Here is an 18,098-nt window from a genome sequence, read left to right as displayed (position 1 = left end):
GAACCTTCCAGTCAGGTCATTACCAAGAATCCTCCGGTCAGAACCCTCCGGTCAGGTCATTACCCAGAATCCTCCGGTCAGAACCCTCCGGTCAGGTCATTACCCAGAATCCTCCGGTCAGAACCCTCCGGTCAGGTCATTACTCAATACCCTCCGGTCAGGTCATTACCCAGAACCCTCCAGTCAGGTCATTACCAAGAATCCTCCGGTCAGAACCCTCCGGTCAGGTCATTACCCAGAATCCTCCGGTCAGAACCCTCCGGTCAGGTCATTACCCAGAATCCTCCGGTCAGGTCATTACTCAATACCCCCCGGTCAGGTCATTACCCAGAATCCTCCGGTCAGAACCCTCCAGTCAGGTCATTACCCAGAATCCTCCGGTCAGAACCCTCCGGTCAGGTCATTACCCAGAACCCTCCGGTCAGGTCATTACTCAATACCCTCCGGTCAGGTCATTACTCAATACCCTCCGGTCAGGTCATTACCCAGAACCCTCCGGTCAGGTCATTACCAAGAATCCTCCGGTCAGAACCCTCCGGTCAGGTCATTACCAAGAATCCTCCGGTCAGAACCCTCCGGTCAGGTCATTACCCAGAATCCTCCGGTCAGAACCCTCCGGTCAGGTCATTACCCAGAATCCTCCGGTCAGAACCCTCCAGTCAGGTCATTACCCAGAATCCTCCGGTCAGGTCATTACCCAGAATCCTCCGGTCAGGTCATTACTCAATACCCTCCGGTCAGGTCATTACCCAGAACCCTCCGGTCAGGTCATTACTCAATACCCTCCGGTCAGGTCATTACCCAGAACCCTCCGGTCAGGTCATTACTCAATACCCCCCGGTCAGGTCATTACCCAGAACCCTCCGGTCAGGTCATTACCCAGAACCCTCCGGTCAGGTCATTACCCAGAACCCTCCGGTCAGGTCATTACCCAGAACCCTCCGGTCAGGTCATTACCCAGAACCCTCCGGTCAGAACCCTCCGGTCAGGTCATTACCCAGAACCCTCCGGTCAGAACCCTCCGGTCAGGTCATTACCCAGAATCCTCCGGTCAGAACCCTCCGGTCAGGTCATTACTCAATACCCTCCGGTCAGGTCATTACCCAGAACCCTCCGGTCAGGTCATTACCAAGAATCCTCCGGTCAGAACCCTCCGGTCAGGTCATTACCCAGAATCTTCCAGTCAGAACCCTCCGGTCAGGTCATTACCCAGAATCCTCCGGTCAGAACCCTCCGGTCAGGTCATTACTCAATACCCTCCGGTCAGGTCATTACCCAGAACCCTCCAGTCAGGTCATTACCAAGAATCCTCCGGTCAGAACCCTCCGGTCAGGTCATTACCCAGAATCCTCCGGTCAGAACCCTCCGGTCAGGTCATTACCCAGAATCCTCCGGTCAGGTCATTACTCAATACCCCCCGGTCAGGTCATTACCCAGAATCCTCCGGTCAGAACCCTCCGGTCAGGTCATAACCAGAACCCTCCGGTCAGGTCATTACCAAGAATCCTCCGGTCAGAACCCTCCGGTCAGGTCATTACCCAGAATCCTCCAGTCAGGTCATTACTCAATACCCTCCGGTCAGGTCATTACCCAGAATCCTCCGGTCAGGTCATTACTCAATACCCTCCGGTCAGGTCATTACCCAGAACCCTCCGGTCAGAACCCTCCGGTCAGGTCATTACCCAGAATCCTCCAGTCAGGTCATTACTCAATACCCTCCGGTCAGGTCATTACCCAGAATCCTCCGGTCAGGTCATTACTCAATACCCTCCGGTCAGGTCATTACCCAGAACCCTCCGGTCAGGTCATTACCCAGAATCCTCCGGTCAGAACCCTCCGGTCAGGTCATTACCCAGAATCCTCCGGTCAGAACCCTCCGGTCAGGTCATTACCCAGAATCCTCCGGTCAGAACCCTCCGGTCAGGTCATTACCCAGAATCCTCCGGTCAGGTCATTATCCAGAACCCTCGGATGCTGGAAGAGACAGGACACGACACAATTTAGTTCTGCTTTTATTACAGCTCATACAATACGTGTATGGGGTCCCCTCCATGGGGCCCCTGTGCAGGTTCCGGATCAGTGCTTGTGGTGCGACTCCTCGTATCCGGAGGGAAGTGGGTTGGCGTGTGGATTGTGGAAGAGAGAGTGATTGCCGTCACCCCAGGGGAAGCGCTGCAAGAGACAATGAGGGTTCTCCGTCACATGGGGGTCATTATACCGGACTGGGGTGTCTGCCTGTGTGGGGGTTCCTGACTGATTGTATGATTGTTCATTGGATGATCAATCATTGGATGTAGAGATTGGATGATCGGTGATTGGATGTAGAGATTGGATGATCGGTGATTGGATGTAGAGATTGGATGATCAGTAATTGGATGTAGAGATTGGATGATTGGTGATTGGATGTAGAGTTTGGATGATCAGTGATTGGATGTAGAGATTGGATGATCAATGATTGGATGTAGAGATTGGATGATCAGTGATTGGATGTAGAGATTGGATGATCAGTGATTGGATGTAGAGATTGGATGATCAGTGATTTGATGTAGAGATTGGATGATCAGTGATTGGATGTAGAGATTGGATGATCAACCATTGGATGTAGAGATTGGATGATCAGTGATTGGATGTAGAGATTGGATGATCAACCATTGGATGTAGAGATTGGATGATCAGTGATTGGATGTAGAGATTGGATGATCGATGATTGGATGTAGAGATTGGATGATCAGTGATTGGATGTAGAGATTGGATGATCAGTGATTGGATGTAGAGATTGGATGATCAGTGATTTGATGTAGAGATTGGATGATCAGTGATTGGATGTAGAGATTGGATGATCAACCATTGGATGTAGAGATTGGATGACCAGTGATTGGATGTAGAGATTGGATGATCAACCATTGGATGTAGAGATTGGATGATCGATGATTGGATGTAGAGATTGGATGATCGGTGATTGGATGTAGAGATTGGATGATCAGTGATTGGATGTAGAGATTGGATGATCAACCATTGGATGTAGAGATTGGATGATCAGAGATTGGATGTAGAGATTGGATGATCAGTGATTTGATGTAGAGATTGGATGATCAGTGATTGGATGTAGAGATTGGATGATCAGTGATTGGATGTAGAGATTGGATGATCAGTGATTGGATGTAGAGATTGGATGATCAACCATTGGATGTAGAGATTGGATGATCAGTGATTGGATGTAGAGATTGGATGATCAACCATTGGATGTAGAGATTGGATGATCAGTGATTGGATGTAGAGATTGGATGATCAACCATTGGATGTAGAGATTGGATGATCGATGATTGGATGTAGAGATTGGATGATCGGTGATTGGATGTAGAGATTGGATGATCAACCATTGGATGTAGAGATTGGATGATCGATGATTGGATGTAGAGATTGGATGATCGGTGATTGGATGTAGAGATTGGATGATCAGTGATTGGATGTAGAGATTGGATGATCGGTGATTGGATGTAGAGATTGGATGATCGGTGATTGGATGTAGAGATTGGATGATTGGTGATTGGATGTAGAGATTGGATGATCAGTGATTGGATGTAGAGATTGGATGATCGGTGATTGGATGTAGAGATTGGATGATCGATGATTGGATGTAGAGATTGGATGATCGATGATTGGATAATCGGTGATTGGATGTAGAGATTGGATGATTGGTGATTGGATGTAGAGATTGGATGATCGGTGATTGGATGTAGAGATTGGATGATCTGTGATTGGATGTAGAGATTGGATGATGGGTGATTGGATGTAGAGATTGGATGATTGGTGATTGGATGTAGAGATTGGATGATCAGTGATTGGATGTAGAGATTGGATGATCGGTGATTGGATGTAGAGATTGGATGATCGGTGATTGGATGTAGAGATTGGATGATTGGTGATTGGATGTAGAGATTGGATGATCGATGATTGGATGTAGAGATTGGATGATCGATGATTGGATGTAGAGATTGGATGATCGGTGATTGGATGTAGAGATTGGATGATTGGTGATTGGATGTAGAGATTGGATGATCGATTATTGGATGTAGAGATTGGATGATCGGTGATTGGATGTAGAGATTGGATGATCAATGATTGGATGTAGAGATTGGATAATCGGTGATTGGATGTAGAGATTGGATGATCGGTGATTGGATGTAGAGATTGGATGATTGGTGATTGGATGTAGAGATTGGATGATTGGTGATTGGATGTAGAGATTGGATGATCGATTATTGGATGTAGAGATTGGATGATCGGTGATTGGATGTAGAGATTGGATGATCGGTGATTGGATGTAGAGATTGGATGATTGGTGATTGGATGTAGAGATTGGATGATCGGTGATTGGATGTAGAGATTGGATGATCGGTGATTGGATGTAGAGATTGGATGATCGGTGATTGGATGTAGAGATTGGATGATCAGTAATTGGATGTAGAGATTGGATGATCGGTGAGTGGATGTAGAGATTGGATGATCGGTGATTGGATGTAGAGATTGGATGATTGGTGATTGGATGTAGAGATTTGATGATCGGTGATTGGATGTAGAGATTGGATGATCGATGATTGGATGTAGAGATTGGATGATTGGTGATTGGATGTAGAGATTGGATGATCGGTGATTGGATGTAGAGATTGGATGATTGGTGATTGGATGTAGAGATTGGATGATCGGTGATTGGATGTAGAGATTGGATGATCGGTGATTGGATGTAGAGATTGGATGATCGATGATTGGATGTAGAGATTGGATGATCAGTGATTGGATGTAGAGATTGGATGATCGATGATTGGATGTAGAGATTGGATGATCGATGATTGGATGTAGAGATTGGATGATCGGTGATTGGATGTAGAGATTGGATGATTGGTGATTGGATGTTGAGATTGGATGATCGGTGATTGGATGTAGAGATTGGATGATTGGTGATTGGATAATCGGTGATTGGATGTAGAGATTGGATGATCGGTGATTGGATGTAGAGATTGGATGATCGATGATTGGATGTAGAGATTGGATGATTGGTGATTGGATGTAGAGATTGGATGATCGATGAGTGGATGTAGAGATTGGATGATCGATGATTGGATGTAGAGATTGGATGATCGATGATTGGATGTAGAGATTGGATGATCGATGATTGGATGTAGAGATTGGATGATCGATGATTGGATGTAGAGATTGGATGATCGGTGAGTGGATGTAGAGATTGGATGATCGATGAGTGGATGTAGAGATTGGATGATCGATGATTGGATGTAGAGATTGGATGATCGATGATTGGATGTAGAGATTGGATGATCGATGATTGGATGTAGAGATTGGATGATCGATGATTGGATGTAGAGATTGGATGATCGGTGAGTGGATGTAGAGATTGGATGATCGGTGATTGGATGTAGAGATTGGATGATCGGTGATTGGATGTAGAGATTGGATGATCGGTGATTGGATGTAGAGATTGGATGATCGATGATTGGATGTAGAGATTGGATGATCAGTGAGTGGATGTAGAGATTGGATGATCGATGATTGGATGTAGAGATTGGATGATCGATGATTGGATGTAGAGATTGGATGATCAGTGAGTGGATGTAGAGATTGGATGATCGATGATTGGATGTAGAGCTTGGATGATTGGTGATTGGATGTAGAGATTGGATGATTGGTGATTGGATGTAGAGATTGGATGATCGGTGATTGGATGTAGAGATTGGATGATCGGTGATTGGATGTAGAGATTGGATGATCGGTGATTGGATGTAGAGATTGGATGATCAGTAATTGGATGTAGAGATTGGATGATCGGTGAGTGGATGTAGAGATTGGATGATCGGTGATTGGATGTAGAGATTGGATGATTGGTGATTGGATGTAGAGATTTGATGATCGGTGATTGGATGTAGAGATTGGATGATCGATGATTGGATGTAGAGATTGGATGATTGGTGATTGGATGTAGAGATTGGATGATCGGTGATTGGATGTAGAGATTGGATGATTGGTGATTGGATGTAGAGATTGGATGATCGGTGATTGGATGTAGAGATTGGATGATCGGTGATTGGATGTAGAGATTGGATGATCGGTGATTGGATGTAGAGATTGGATGATCGGTGATTGGATGTAGAGATTGGATGATTGGTGATTGGATGTAGAGATTGGATGATCGATGATTGGATGTAGAGATTGGATGATCAGTGATTGGATGTAGAGATTGGATGATCAGTAATTGGATGTAGAGATTGGATGATCGGTGATTGGATGTAGAGATTGGATGATCGATGATTGGATGTAGAGATTGGATGATCGGTGAGTGGATGTAGAGATTGAATGATCGATGATTGGATGTAGAGATTTGATGATCGGTGATTGGATGTAGAGATTGGATGATCGATGATTGGATGTAGAGATTGGATGATTGGTGATTGGATGTAGAGATTGGATGATCGGTGATTGGATGTAGAGATTGGATGATTGGTGATTGGATGTAGAGATTGGATGATCGGTGATTGGATGTAGAGATTGGATGATCGGTGAGTGGATGTAGAGATTGGATGATCGGTGATTGGATGTAGAGATTGGATGATTGGTGATTGGATGTAGAGATTTGATGATCGGTGATTGGATGTAGAGATTGGATGATCGATGATTGGATGTAGAGATTGGATGATTGGTGATTGGATGTAGAGATTGGATGATCGGTGATTGGATGTAGAGATTGGATGATTGGTGATTGGATGTAGAGATTGGATGATCGGTGATTGGATGTAGAGATTGGATGATCGGTGATTGGATGTAGAGATTGGATGATCGGTGATTGGATGTAGAGATTGGATGATCGGTGATTGGATGTAGAGATTGGATGATTGGTGATTGGATGTAGAGATTGGATGATCGATGATTGGATGTAGAGATTGGATGATCAGTGATTGGATGTAGAGATTGGATGATCAGTAATTGGATGTAGAGATTGGATGATCGGTGATTGGATGTAGAGATTGGATGATCGATGATTGGATGTAGAGATTGGATGATCGGTGAGTGGATGTAGAGATTGAATGATCGATGATTGGATGTAGAGATTGGATGATCAGTGAGTGGATGTAGAGATTGGATGATCGATGATTGGATGTAGAGATTGGATGATCGGTGATTGGATGATCGGTGATTGGATGTAGAGATTGGATGATCAGTAATTGGATGTAGAGATTGGATGATCGGTGATTGGATGTAGAGATTGGATGATCGGAGATTGGATGTAGAGATTGGATGATCAGTAATTGGATGTAGAGATTGGATGATCGGTGAGTGGATGTAGAGATTGGATGATCGATGATTGGATGTAGAGATTGGATGATCAGTGAGTGGATGTAGAGATTGGATGATCGATGATTGGATGTAGAGATTGGATGATTGGTGATTGGATGTAGAGATTGGATGATCAGTAATTGGATGTAGAGATTGGATGATCGGTGATTGGATGTAGAGATTGGATGATCGATGATTGGATGTAGAGATTGGATGATTGGTGATTGGATGTAGAGATTGGATGATCGGTGATTGGATGTAGAGATTGGATGATTGATGATTGGATGTAGAGATTGGATGATCGGTGATTGGATGTAGAAATTGGATGATCAGTGATTGGATGTAGAGATTGGATGATCAGTAATTGGATGTAGAGATTGGATGATCGGTGATTGGATGTAGAGATTGGATGATCAGTAATTGGATGTAGAGATTGGATGATCGGTGATTGGATGTAGAGATTGGATGATCGATGATTGGATGTAGAGATTGGATGATTGGTGATTGGATGTAGAGATTGGATGATTGGTGATTGGATGTAGAGATTGGATGATCGGTGAGTGGATGAAGAGATTGGATGATCGGTGAGTGGATGTAGAGATTGGATGATCGATGATTGGATGTAGAGATTGGATGATCGATGATTGGATGTAGAGATTGGATGATCAGTAATTGGATGTAGAGATTGGATGATTGGTGATTGGATGTAGAGATTGGATGATCGATGATTGGATGTAGAGATTGGATGATCAACCATTGGATGTAGAGATTGGATGATTGGTGATTGGATGTAGAGATTGGATGATCAACCATTGGATGTAGAGATTGGATGATCGATGATTGGATGTAGAGATTGGATGATCAGTGAGTGGATGTAGAGATTGGATGATCGATGATTGGATGTAGAGATTGGATGATTGGTGATTGGATGTAGAGATTGGATGATTGGTGATTGGATGTAGAGATTGGATGATCGGTGATTGGATGTAGAGATTGGATGATCAGTAATTGGATGTAGAGATTGGATGATCGGTGATTGGATGTAGAGATTGGATGATCGGTGATTGGATGTAGAGATTGGATGATCAGTAATTGGATGTAGAGATTGGATGATTGGTGAGAGGATGTAGAGATTGGATGATCGATGATTGGATGTAGAGATTGGATGATCAGTGAGTGGATGTAGAGATTGGATGATCGATGATTGGATGTAGAGATTGGATGATTGGTGATTGGATGTAGAGATTGGATGATCAGTAATTGGATGTAGAGATTGGATGATCGGTGATTGGATGTAGAGATTGGATGATCGATGATTGGATGTAGAGATTGGATGATTGGTGATTGGATGTAGAGATTGGATGATTGGTGATTGGATGTAGAGATTGGATGATCGGTGATTGGATGTAGAGATTGGATGATCAGTGATTGGATGTAGAGATTGGATGATCGGTGATTGGATGTAGAGATTGGATGATCGGTGATTGGATGTAGAGATTGGATGATTGGTGATTGGATGTAGAGATTGGATGATCGGTGATTGGATGTAGAGATTGGATGATCAGTGATTGGATGTAGAGATTGGATGATCAGTAATTGGATGTAGAGATTGGATGATCGGTGATTGGATGTAGAGATTGGATGATCAGTAATTGGATGTAGAGATTGGATGATCGGTGATTGGATGTAGAGATTGGATGATTGGTGATTGGATGTAGAGATTGGATGATCGGTGATTGGATGTAGAGATTGGATGATCGATGATTGGATGTAGAGATTGGATGATCGGTGATTGGATGTAGAGATTGGATGATCAGTGATTGGATGTAGAGATTGGATGATCAGTAATTGGATGTAGAGATTGGATGATCGGTGATTGGATGTAGAGATTGGATGATCAGTAATTAGATGTAGAGATTGGATGATCGGTGATTGGATGTAGAGATTGGATGATCGGTGATTGGATGTAGAGATTGGATGATCGGTGATTGGATGTAGAGATTGGATGATTGGTGATTGGATGTAGAGATTGGATGATCGGTGATTGGATGTAGAGATTGGATGATCGGTGATTGGATGTAGAGATTGGATGATCGGTGATTGGATGTAGAGATTGGATGATCAGTAATTGGATGTAGAGATTGGATGATCGGTGAGTGGATGTAGAGATTGGATGATCGGTGATTGGATGTAGAGATTGGATGATTGGTGATTGGATGTAGAGATTTGATGATCGGTGATTGGATGTAGAGATTGGATGATCGATGATTGGATGTAGAGATTGGATGATTGGTGATTGGATGTAGAGATTGGATGATCGGTGATTGGATGTAGAGATTGGATGATTGGTGATTGGATGTAGAGATTGGATGATCGGTGATTGGATGTAGAGATTGGATGATCGGTGATTGGATGTAGAGATTGGATGATCGATGATTGGATGTAGAGATTGGATGATCAGTGATTGGATGTAGAGATTGGATGATCGATGATTGGATGTAGAGATTGGATGATCGATGATTGGATGTAGAGATTGGATGATCGGTGATTGGATGTAGAGATTGGATGATTGGTGATTGGATGTTGAGATTGGATGATCGGTGATTGGATGTAGAGATTGGATGATTGGTGATTGGATAATCGGTGATTGGATGTAGAGATTGGATGATCGGTGATTGGATGTAGAGATTGGATGATCGATGATTGGATGTAGAGATTGGATGATTGGTGATTGGATGTAGAGATTGGATGATCGATGAGTGGATGTAGAGATTGGATGATCGATGATTGGATGTAGAGATTGGATGATCGATGATTGGATGTAGAGATTGGATGATCGATGATTGGATGTAGAGATTGGATGATCGATGATTGGATGTAGAGATTGGATGATCGGTGAGTGGATGTAGAGATTGGATGATCGATGAGTGGATGTAGAGATTGGATGATCGATGATTGGATGTAGAGATTGGATGATCGATGATTGGATGTAGAGATTGGATGATCGATGATTGGATGTAGAGATTGGATGATCGATGATTGGATGTAGAGATTGGATGATCGGTGAGTGGATGTAGAGATTGGATGATCGGTGATTGGATGTAGAGATTGGATGATCGGTGATTGGATGTAGAGATTGGATGATCGGTGATTGGATGTAGAGATTGGATGATCGATGATTGGATGTAGAGATTGGATGATCAGTGAGTGGATGTAGAGATTGGATGATCAGTGAGTGGATGTAGAGATTGGATGATCGATGATTGGATGTAGAGATTGGATGATTGGTGATTGGATGTAGAGATTGGATGATTGGTGATTGGATGTAGAGATTGGATGATCGGTGATTGGATGTAGAGATTGGATGATCGGTGATTGGATGTAGAGATTGGATGATCGGTGATTGGATGTAGAGATTGGATGATCAGTAATTGGATGTAGAGATTGGATGATCGGTGAGTGGATGTAGAGATTGGATGATCGGTGATTGGATGTAGAGATTGGATGATTGGTGATTGGATGTAGAGATTTGATGATCGGTGATTGGATGTAGAGATTGGATGATCGATGATTGGATGTAGAGATTGGATGATTGGTGATTGGATGTAGAGATTGGATGATCGGTGATTGGATGTAGAGATTGGATGATTGGTGATTGGATGTAGAGATTGGATGATCGGTGATTGGATGTAGAGATTGGATGATCGGTGATTGGATGTAGAGATTGGATGATCGGTGATTGGATGTAGAGATTGGATGATCGGTGATTGGATGTAGAGATTGGATGATTGGTGATTGGATGTAGAGATTGGATGATCGATGATTGGATGTAGAGATTGGATGATCAGTGATTGGATGTAGAGATTGGATGATCAGTAATTGGATGTAGAGATTGGATGATCGGTGATTGGATGTAGAGATTGGATGATCGATGATTGGATGTAGAGATTGGATGATCGGTGAGTGGATGTAGAGATTGAATGATCGATGATTGGATGTAGAGATTGGATGATCAGTGAGTGGATGTAGAGATTGGATGATCGATGATTGGATGTAGAGATTGGATGATCGGTGATTGGATGATCGGTGATTGGATGTAGAGATTGGATGATCAGTAATTGGATGTAGAGATTGGATGATCGGTGATTGGATGTAGAGATTGGATGATCGGAGATTGGATGTAGAGATTGGATGATCAGTAATTGGATGTAGAGATTGGATGATCGGTGAGTGGATGTAGAGATTGGATGATCGATGATTGGATGTAGAGATTGGATGATCAGTGAGTGGATGTAGAGATTGGATGATCGATGATTGGATGTAGAGATTGGATGATTGGTGATTGGATGTAGAGATTGGATGATCAGTAATTGGATGTAGAGATTGGATGATTGGTGATTGGATGTAGAGATTGGATGATCGGTGATTGGATGTAGAAATTGGATGATCAGTGATTGGATGTAGAGATTGGATGATCAGTAATTGGATGTAGAGATTGGATGATCGGTGATTGGATGTAGAGATTGGATGATCAGTAATTGGATGTAGAGATTGGATGATCGGTGATTGGATGTAGAGATTGGATGATCGATGATTGGATGTAGAGATTGGATGATTGGTGATTGGATGTAGAGATTGGATGATCGGTGAGTGGATGTAGAGATTGGATGATCGATGATTGGATGTAGAGATTGGATGATCGGTGATTGGATGTAGAGATTGGATGATCGGTGATTGGATGTAGAGATTGGATGATCGGTGATTGGATGTAGAGATTGGATGATCGATGATTGGATGTAGAGATTGGATGATCAGTGAGTGGATGTAGAGATTGGATGATCGATGATTGGATGTAGAGATTGGATGATCGATGATTGGATGTAGAGATTGGATGATCGGTGAGTGGATGTAGAGATTGGATGATCGGTGATTGGATGTAGAGATTGGATGATCGGTGATTGGATGTAGAGATTGGATGATCGGTGATTGGATGTAGAGATTGGATGATCGATGATTGGATGTAGAGATTGGATGATCAGTGAGTGGATGTAGAGATTGGATGATCGATGATTGGATGTAGAGATTGGATGATCGATGATTGGATGTAGAGATTGGATGATCAGTGAGTGGATGTAGAGATTGGATGATCGATGATTGGATGTAGAGATTGGATGATTGGTGATTGGATGTAGAGATTGGATGATTGGTGATTGGATGTAGAGATTGGATGATCGGTGATTGGATGTAGAGATTGGATGATCGGTGATTGGATGTAGAGATTGGATGATCGGTGATTGGATGTAGAGATTGGATGATCAGTAATTGGATGTAGAGATTGGATGATCGGTGAGTGGATGTAGAGATTGGATGATCGGTGATTGGATGTAGAGATTGGATGATTGGTGATTGGATGTAGAGATTTGATGATCGGTGATTGGATGTAGAGATTGGATGATCGATGATTGGATGTAGAGATTGGATGATTGGTGATTGGATGTAGAGATTGGATGATCGGTGATTGGATGTAGAGATTGGATGATTGGTGATTGGATGTAGAGATTGGATGATCGGTGATTGGATGTAGAGATTGGATGATCGGTGATTGGATGTAGAGATTGGATGATCGGTGATTGGATGTAGAGATTGGATGATCGGTGATTGGATGTAGAGATTGGATGATTGGTGATTGGATGTAGAGATTGGATGATCAGTGAGTGGATGTAGAGATTGGATGATCGATGATTGGATGATCGGTGATTGGATGATCGGTGATTGGATGTAGAGATTGGATGATCAGTAATTGGATGTAGAGATTGGATGATCGGTGATTGGATGTAGAGATTGGATGATCGGAGATTGGATGTAGAGATTGGATGATCAGTAATTGGATGTAGAGATTGGATGATCGGTGAGTGGATGTAGAGATTGGATGATCGATGATTGGATGTAGAGATTGGATGATCAGTGAGTGGATGTAGAGATTGGATGATCGATGATTGGATGTAGAGATTGGATGATTGGTGATTGGATGTAGAGATTGGATGATCAGTAATTGGATGTAGAGATTGGATGATCGGTGATTGGATGTAGAGATTGGATGATCGATGATTGGATGTAGAGATTGGATGATTGGTGATTGGATGTAGAGATTGGATGATCGGTGATTGGATGTAGAGATTGGATGATTGATGATTGGATGTAGAGATTGGATGATCGGTGATTGGATGTAGAAATTGGATGATCAGTGATTGGATGTAGAGATTGGATGATTGGTGATTGGATGTAGAGATTGGATGATCAGTGATTGGATGTAGAGATTGGATGATCAGTAATTGGATGTAGAGATTGGATGATCGGTGATTGGATGTAGAGATTGGATGATCAGTAATTGGATGTAGAGATTGGATGATCGGTGATTGGATGTAGAGATTGGATGATCGATGATTGGATGTAGAGATTGGATGATTGGTGATTGGATGTAGAGATTGGATGATCGGTGAGTGGATGTAGAGATTGGATGATCGATGATTGGATGTAGAGATTGGATGATCAGTGAGTGGATGTAGAGATTGGATGATCGATGATTGGATGTAGAGATTGGATGATTGGTGATTGGATGTAGAGATTGGATGATTGGTGATTGGATGTAGAGATTGGATGATCGGTGATTGGATGTAGAGATTGGATGATCAGTAATTGGATGTAGAGATTGGATGATCGGTGATTGGATGTAGAGATTGGATGATCGGTGATTGGATGTAGAGATTGGATGATCAGTAATTGGATGTAGAGATTGGATGATTGGTGAGAGGATGTAGAGATTGGATGATCGATGATTGGATGTAGAGATTGGATGATCAGTGAGTGGATGTAGAGATTGGATGATCGATGATTGGATGTAGAGATTGGATGATTGGTGATTGGATGTAGAGATTGGATGATCAGTAATTGGATGTAGAGATTGGATGATCGGTGATTGGATGTAGAGATTGGATGATCGATGATTGGATGTAGAGATTGGATGATTGGTGATTGGATGTAGAGATTGGATGATCGGTGATTGGATGTAGAGATTGGATGATCGGTGATTGGATGTAGAGATTGGATGATCGGTGATTGGATGTAGAGATTGGATGATTGGTGATTGGATGTAGAGATTGGATGATCGGTGATTGGATGTAGAGATTGGATGATCAGTGATTGGATGTAGAGATTGGATGATCAGTAATTGGATGTAGAGATTGGATGATCGGTGATTGGATGTAGAGATTGGATGATCAGTAATTGGATGTAGAGATTGGATGATCGGTGATTGGATGTAGAGATTGGATGATTGGTGATTGGATGTAGAGATTGGATGATCGGTGATTGGATGTAGAGATTGGATGATCGATGATTGGATGTAGAGATTGGATGATCGGTGATTGGATGTAGAGATTGGATGATCAGTGATTGGATGTAGAGATTGGATGATCAGTATTGGATGTAGAGATTGGATGATCGGTGATTGGATGTAGAGATTGGATGATCAGTAATTAGATGTAGAGATTGGATGATCGGTGATTGGATGTAGAGATTGGATGATCGGTGATTGGATGTAGAGATTGGATGATCGGTGATTGGATGTAGAGATTGGATGATCGGAGATTGGATGTAGAGATTGGATGATTGGTGATTGGATGTAGAGATTGGATGATCGGTGATTGGATGTAGAGATTGGATGATCGATGATTGGATGTAGAGATTGGATGATCGGTGATTGGATGTAGAGATTGGATGATCAGTGATTGGATGTAGAGATTGGATGATCAGTAATTGGATGTAGAGATTGGATGATCAGTAATTGGATGTAGAGATTGGATGATCGGTGATTGGATGTAGAGATTGGATGATCAGTAATTAGATGTAGAGATTGGATGATCGGTGATTGGATGTAGAGATTGGATGATCGATGATTGGATGTAGAGATTGGATGATCGGTGAGTGGATGTAGAGATTGGATGATCGATGATTGGATGTAGAGATTGGATGATCAGTGAGTGGATGTAGAGATTGGATGATCGATGATTGGATGTAGAGATTGGATGATTGGTGATTGGATGTAGAGATTGGATGATTGGTGATTGGATGTAGAGATTGGATGATCGGTGATTGGATGTAGAGATTGGATGATCAGTAATTGGATGTAGAGATTGGATGATCGGTGATTGGATGTAGAGATTGGATGATCGGTGATTGGATGTAGAGATTGGATGATCAGTAATTGGATGTAGAGATTGGATGATTGGTGAGAGGATGTAGAGATTGGATGATCGATGATTGGATGTAGAGATTGGATGATCAGTGAGTGGATGTAGAGATTGGATGATCGATGATTGGATGTAGAGATTGGATGATTGGTGATTGGATGTAGAGATTGGATGATCAGTAATTGGATGTAGAGATTGGATGATCGGTGATTGGATGTAGAGATTGGATGATTGGTGATTGGATGTAGAGATTGGATGATCAGTGATTGGATGTAGAGATTGGATGATTGGTGATTGGATGTAGAGATTGGATGATCGGTGATTGGATGTAGAGATTGGATGATTGGTGATTGGATGTAGAGATTGGATGACCGGTGATTGGATGTAGAGATTGGATGATCGGTGATTGGATGTAGAGATTGGATGATCGGTGATTGGATGTAGAGATTGGATGATCAGTGATTGGATGTAGAGATTGGATGATTGGTGAGTGGATGTTGAGATTGGATGATCGGTGATTGGATAATCGGTGATTGGATGTAGAGATTGGATGATCGGTGATTGGATGTAGAGATTGGATGATTGGTGATTGGATGTAGAGATTGGATGATTGGTGATTGGATGTAGAGATTGGATGATCGGTGATTGGATGTAGAGATTGGATGATCAGTGATTGGATGTAGAGATTGGATGATTGGTGAGTGGATGTTGAGATTGGATGATCGGTGATTGGATAATCGGTGATTGGATGTAGAGATTGGATGATTGTTGATTGGATGTAGAGATTGGATGATTGGTGATTGGATGTAGAGATTGGATGATCGGTGATTGGATGTAGAGATTGGATGATTGGTGAGTGGATGTTGAGATTGGATGATTGGTGATTGGATGTAGAGATTGGATGATCGGTGATTGGATGTAGAGATTGGATGATCGGTGATGGGATGTAGAGATTGGATGATTGGTGATTGGATGTAGAGATTGGATGATTGGTGAGTGGATGTTGAGATTGGATGATCGGTGATTGGATGTAGAGATTGGATGATCGGTGATTGGATGTAGAGATTGGATGATTGGTGATTGGATGTAGAGATTGGATGATCGGTGATTGGATGTAGAGATTGGATGATCGGTGATTGGATGTAGAGATTGGATGATCAGTGATTGGATGTAGAGATTGGATGATCAGTGATTGGATGTTGAGATTGGATGATCAGTAATTGGATGTAGAGATTGGATGATCGGTGATTGGATGTAGAGATTGGATGATCGGTGAGTGGATGTAGAGATTGGATGATCGGTGATTGGATGTAGAGATTGGATGATCGGTGATTGGATGTAGAGATTGGATGATCAGTAATTGGATGTAGAGATTGGATGATCGGTGATTGGATGTTGAGATTGGATGATCGGTGATTGGATGTAGAGATTGGATGATCAGTGATTGGATGTAGAGATTGGATGATTGATGATTGGATGTAGAGATTGGATGATCAGTAATTGGATGTAGAGATTGGATGATCGGTGATTGGATGTTGAGATTGGATGATCGGTGATTGGATGTAGAGATTGGATGATCAGTGAGTGGATGTAGAGATTGGATGTTCGGTGATTGGATGTAGAGATTGGATGATCGGTGATTGGATGTAGAGATTGGATGATCGGTGATTGGATGTAGAGATTGGATGATCAGTGATTGGATGTTGAGATTGGATGATCAGTGATTGGATGTAGAGATTGGATGATTGGTGATTGGATAATCAGTGATTGGATGTAGAGATTGGATGATCGATGATTGGATGTAGAGATTGGATGATCGGTGATTGGATGTAGAGATTGGATGATCGATGATTGGATGTAGAGATTGGATGATAGGTGATTGGATGTAGAGATTGGATGATCGATGAGTGGATGTAGAGATTGGATGATCGATGATTGGATGTAGAGATTGGATGATCGATGATTGGATGTAGAGATTGGATGATCGATGATTGGATGTAGAGATTGGATGATCGATGATTGGATGTAGAGATTGGATGATCAGTGATTGGATGTAGAGATTGGATGATCGGTGATTGGATGTAGAGATTGGATGATCGGTGATTGGATGTAGAGATTGGATGATCGGTGATTGGATGTAGAGATTGGATGATTGGTGATTGGATGTAGAGATTGGATGATCGGTGATTGGATGTAGAGATTGGATGATCAGTAATTGGATGTAGAGATTGGATGATCGGTGATTGGATGTAGAGATTGGATGATTGGTGATTGGATGTAGAGATTGGATGATCAGTGATTGGATGTAGAGATTGGATGATTGGTGATTGGATGTAGAGATTGGATGATCGGTGATTGGATGTAGAGATTGGATGATCGGTGATTGGATGTAGAGATTGGATGATCGATGATTGGATGTAGAGATTGGATGATCAGTGATTGGATGTAGAGATTGGATGATCGATGATTGGATGTAGAGATTGGATGATCGATGATTGGATGTAG

General features: G+C 42.4%; 1 protein-coding gene across 1 annotated transcript in view; it reads right to left on the bottom strand.

Moving 5' to 3' along the window:
* Window positions 1-1,999: 1,999 nt before the first annotated feature.
* Window positions 2,000-18,098, bottom strand: part of LOC141147469 (cytochrome c oxidase subunit 6A, mitochondrial-like) — a 95,249-nt gene continuing 79,150 nt past the window's right edge. The window contains exon 3 of the mRNA XM_073634707.1: window positions 2,000-2,172. Within this exon, the coding sequence (XP_073490808.1) occupies window positions 2,077-2,172 (96 nt within the window). The 3' untranslated portion in view covers window positions 2,000-2,076. The remainder of the gene's footprint in view (window positions 2,173-18,098) is intronic.

This window comes from Aquarana catesbeiana, linkage group LG06, assembly GCF_042186555.1.
Source record: "Aquarana catesbeiana isolate 2022-GZ linkage group LG06, ASM4218655v1, whole genome shotgun sequence".
NCBI lineage: Eukaryota > Metazoa > Chordata > Amphibia > Anura > Ranidae > Aquarana > Aquarana catesbeiana.
The sequence above is the reverse complement of the archived record's forward strand: the minus strand, read 5'-3'. Positions and strand labels throughout refer to the sequence as shown.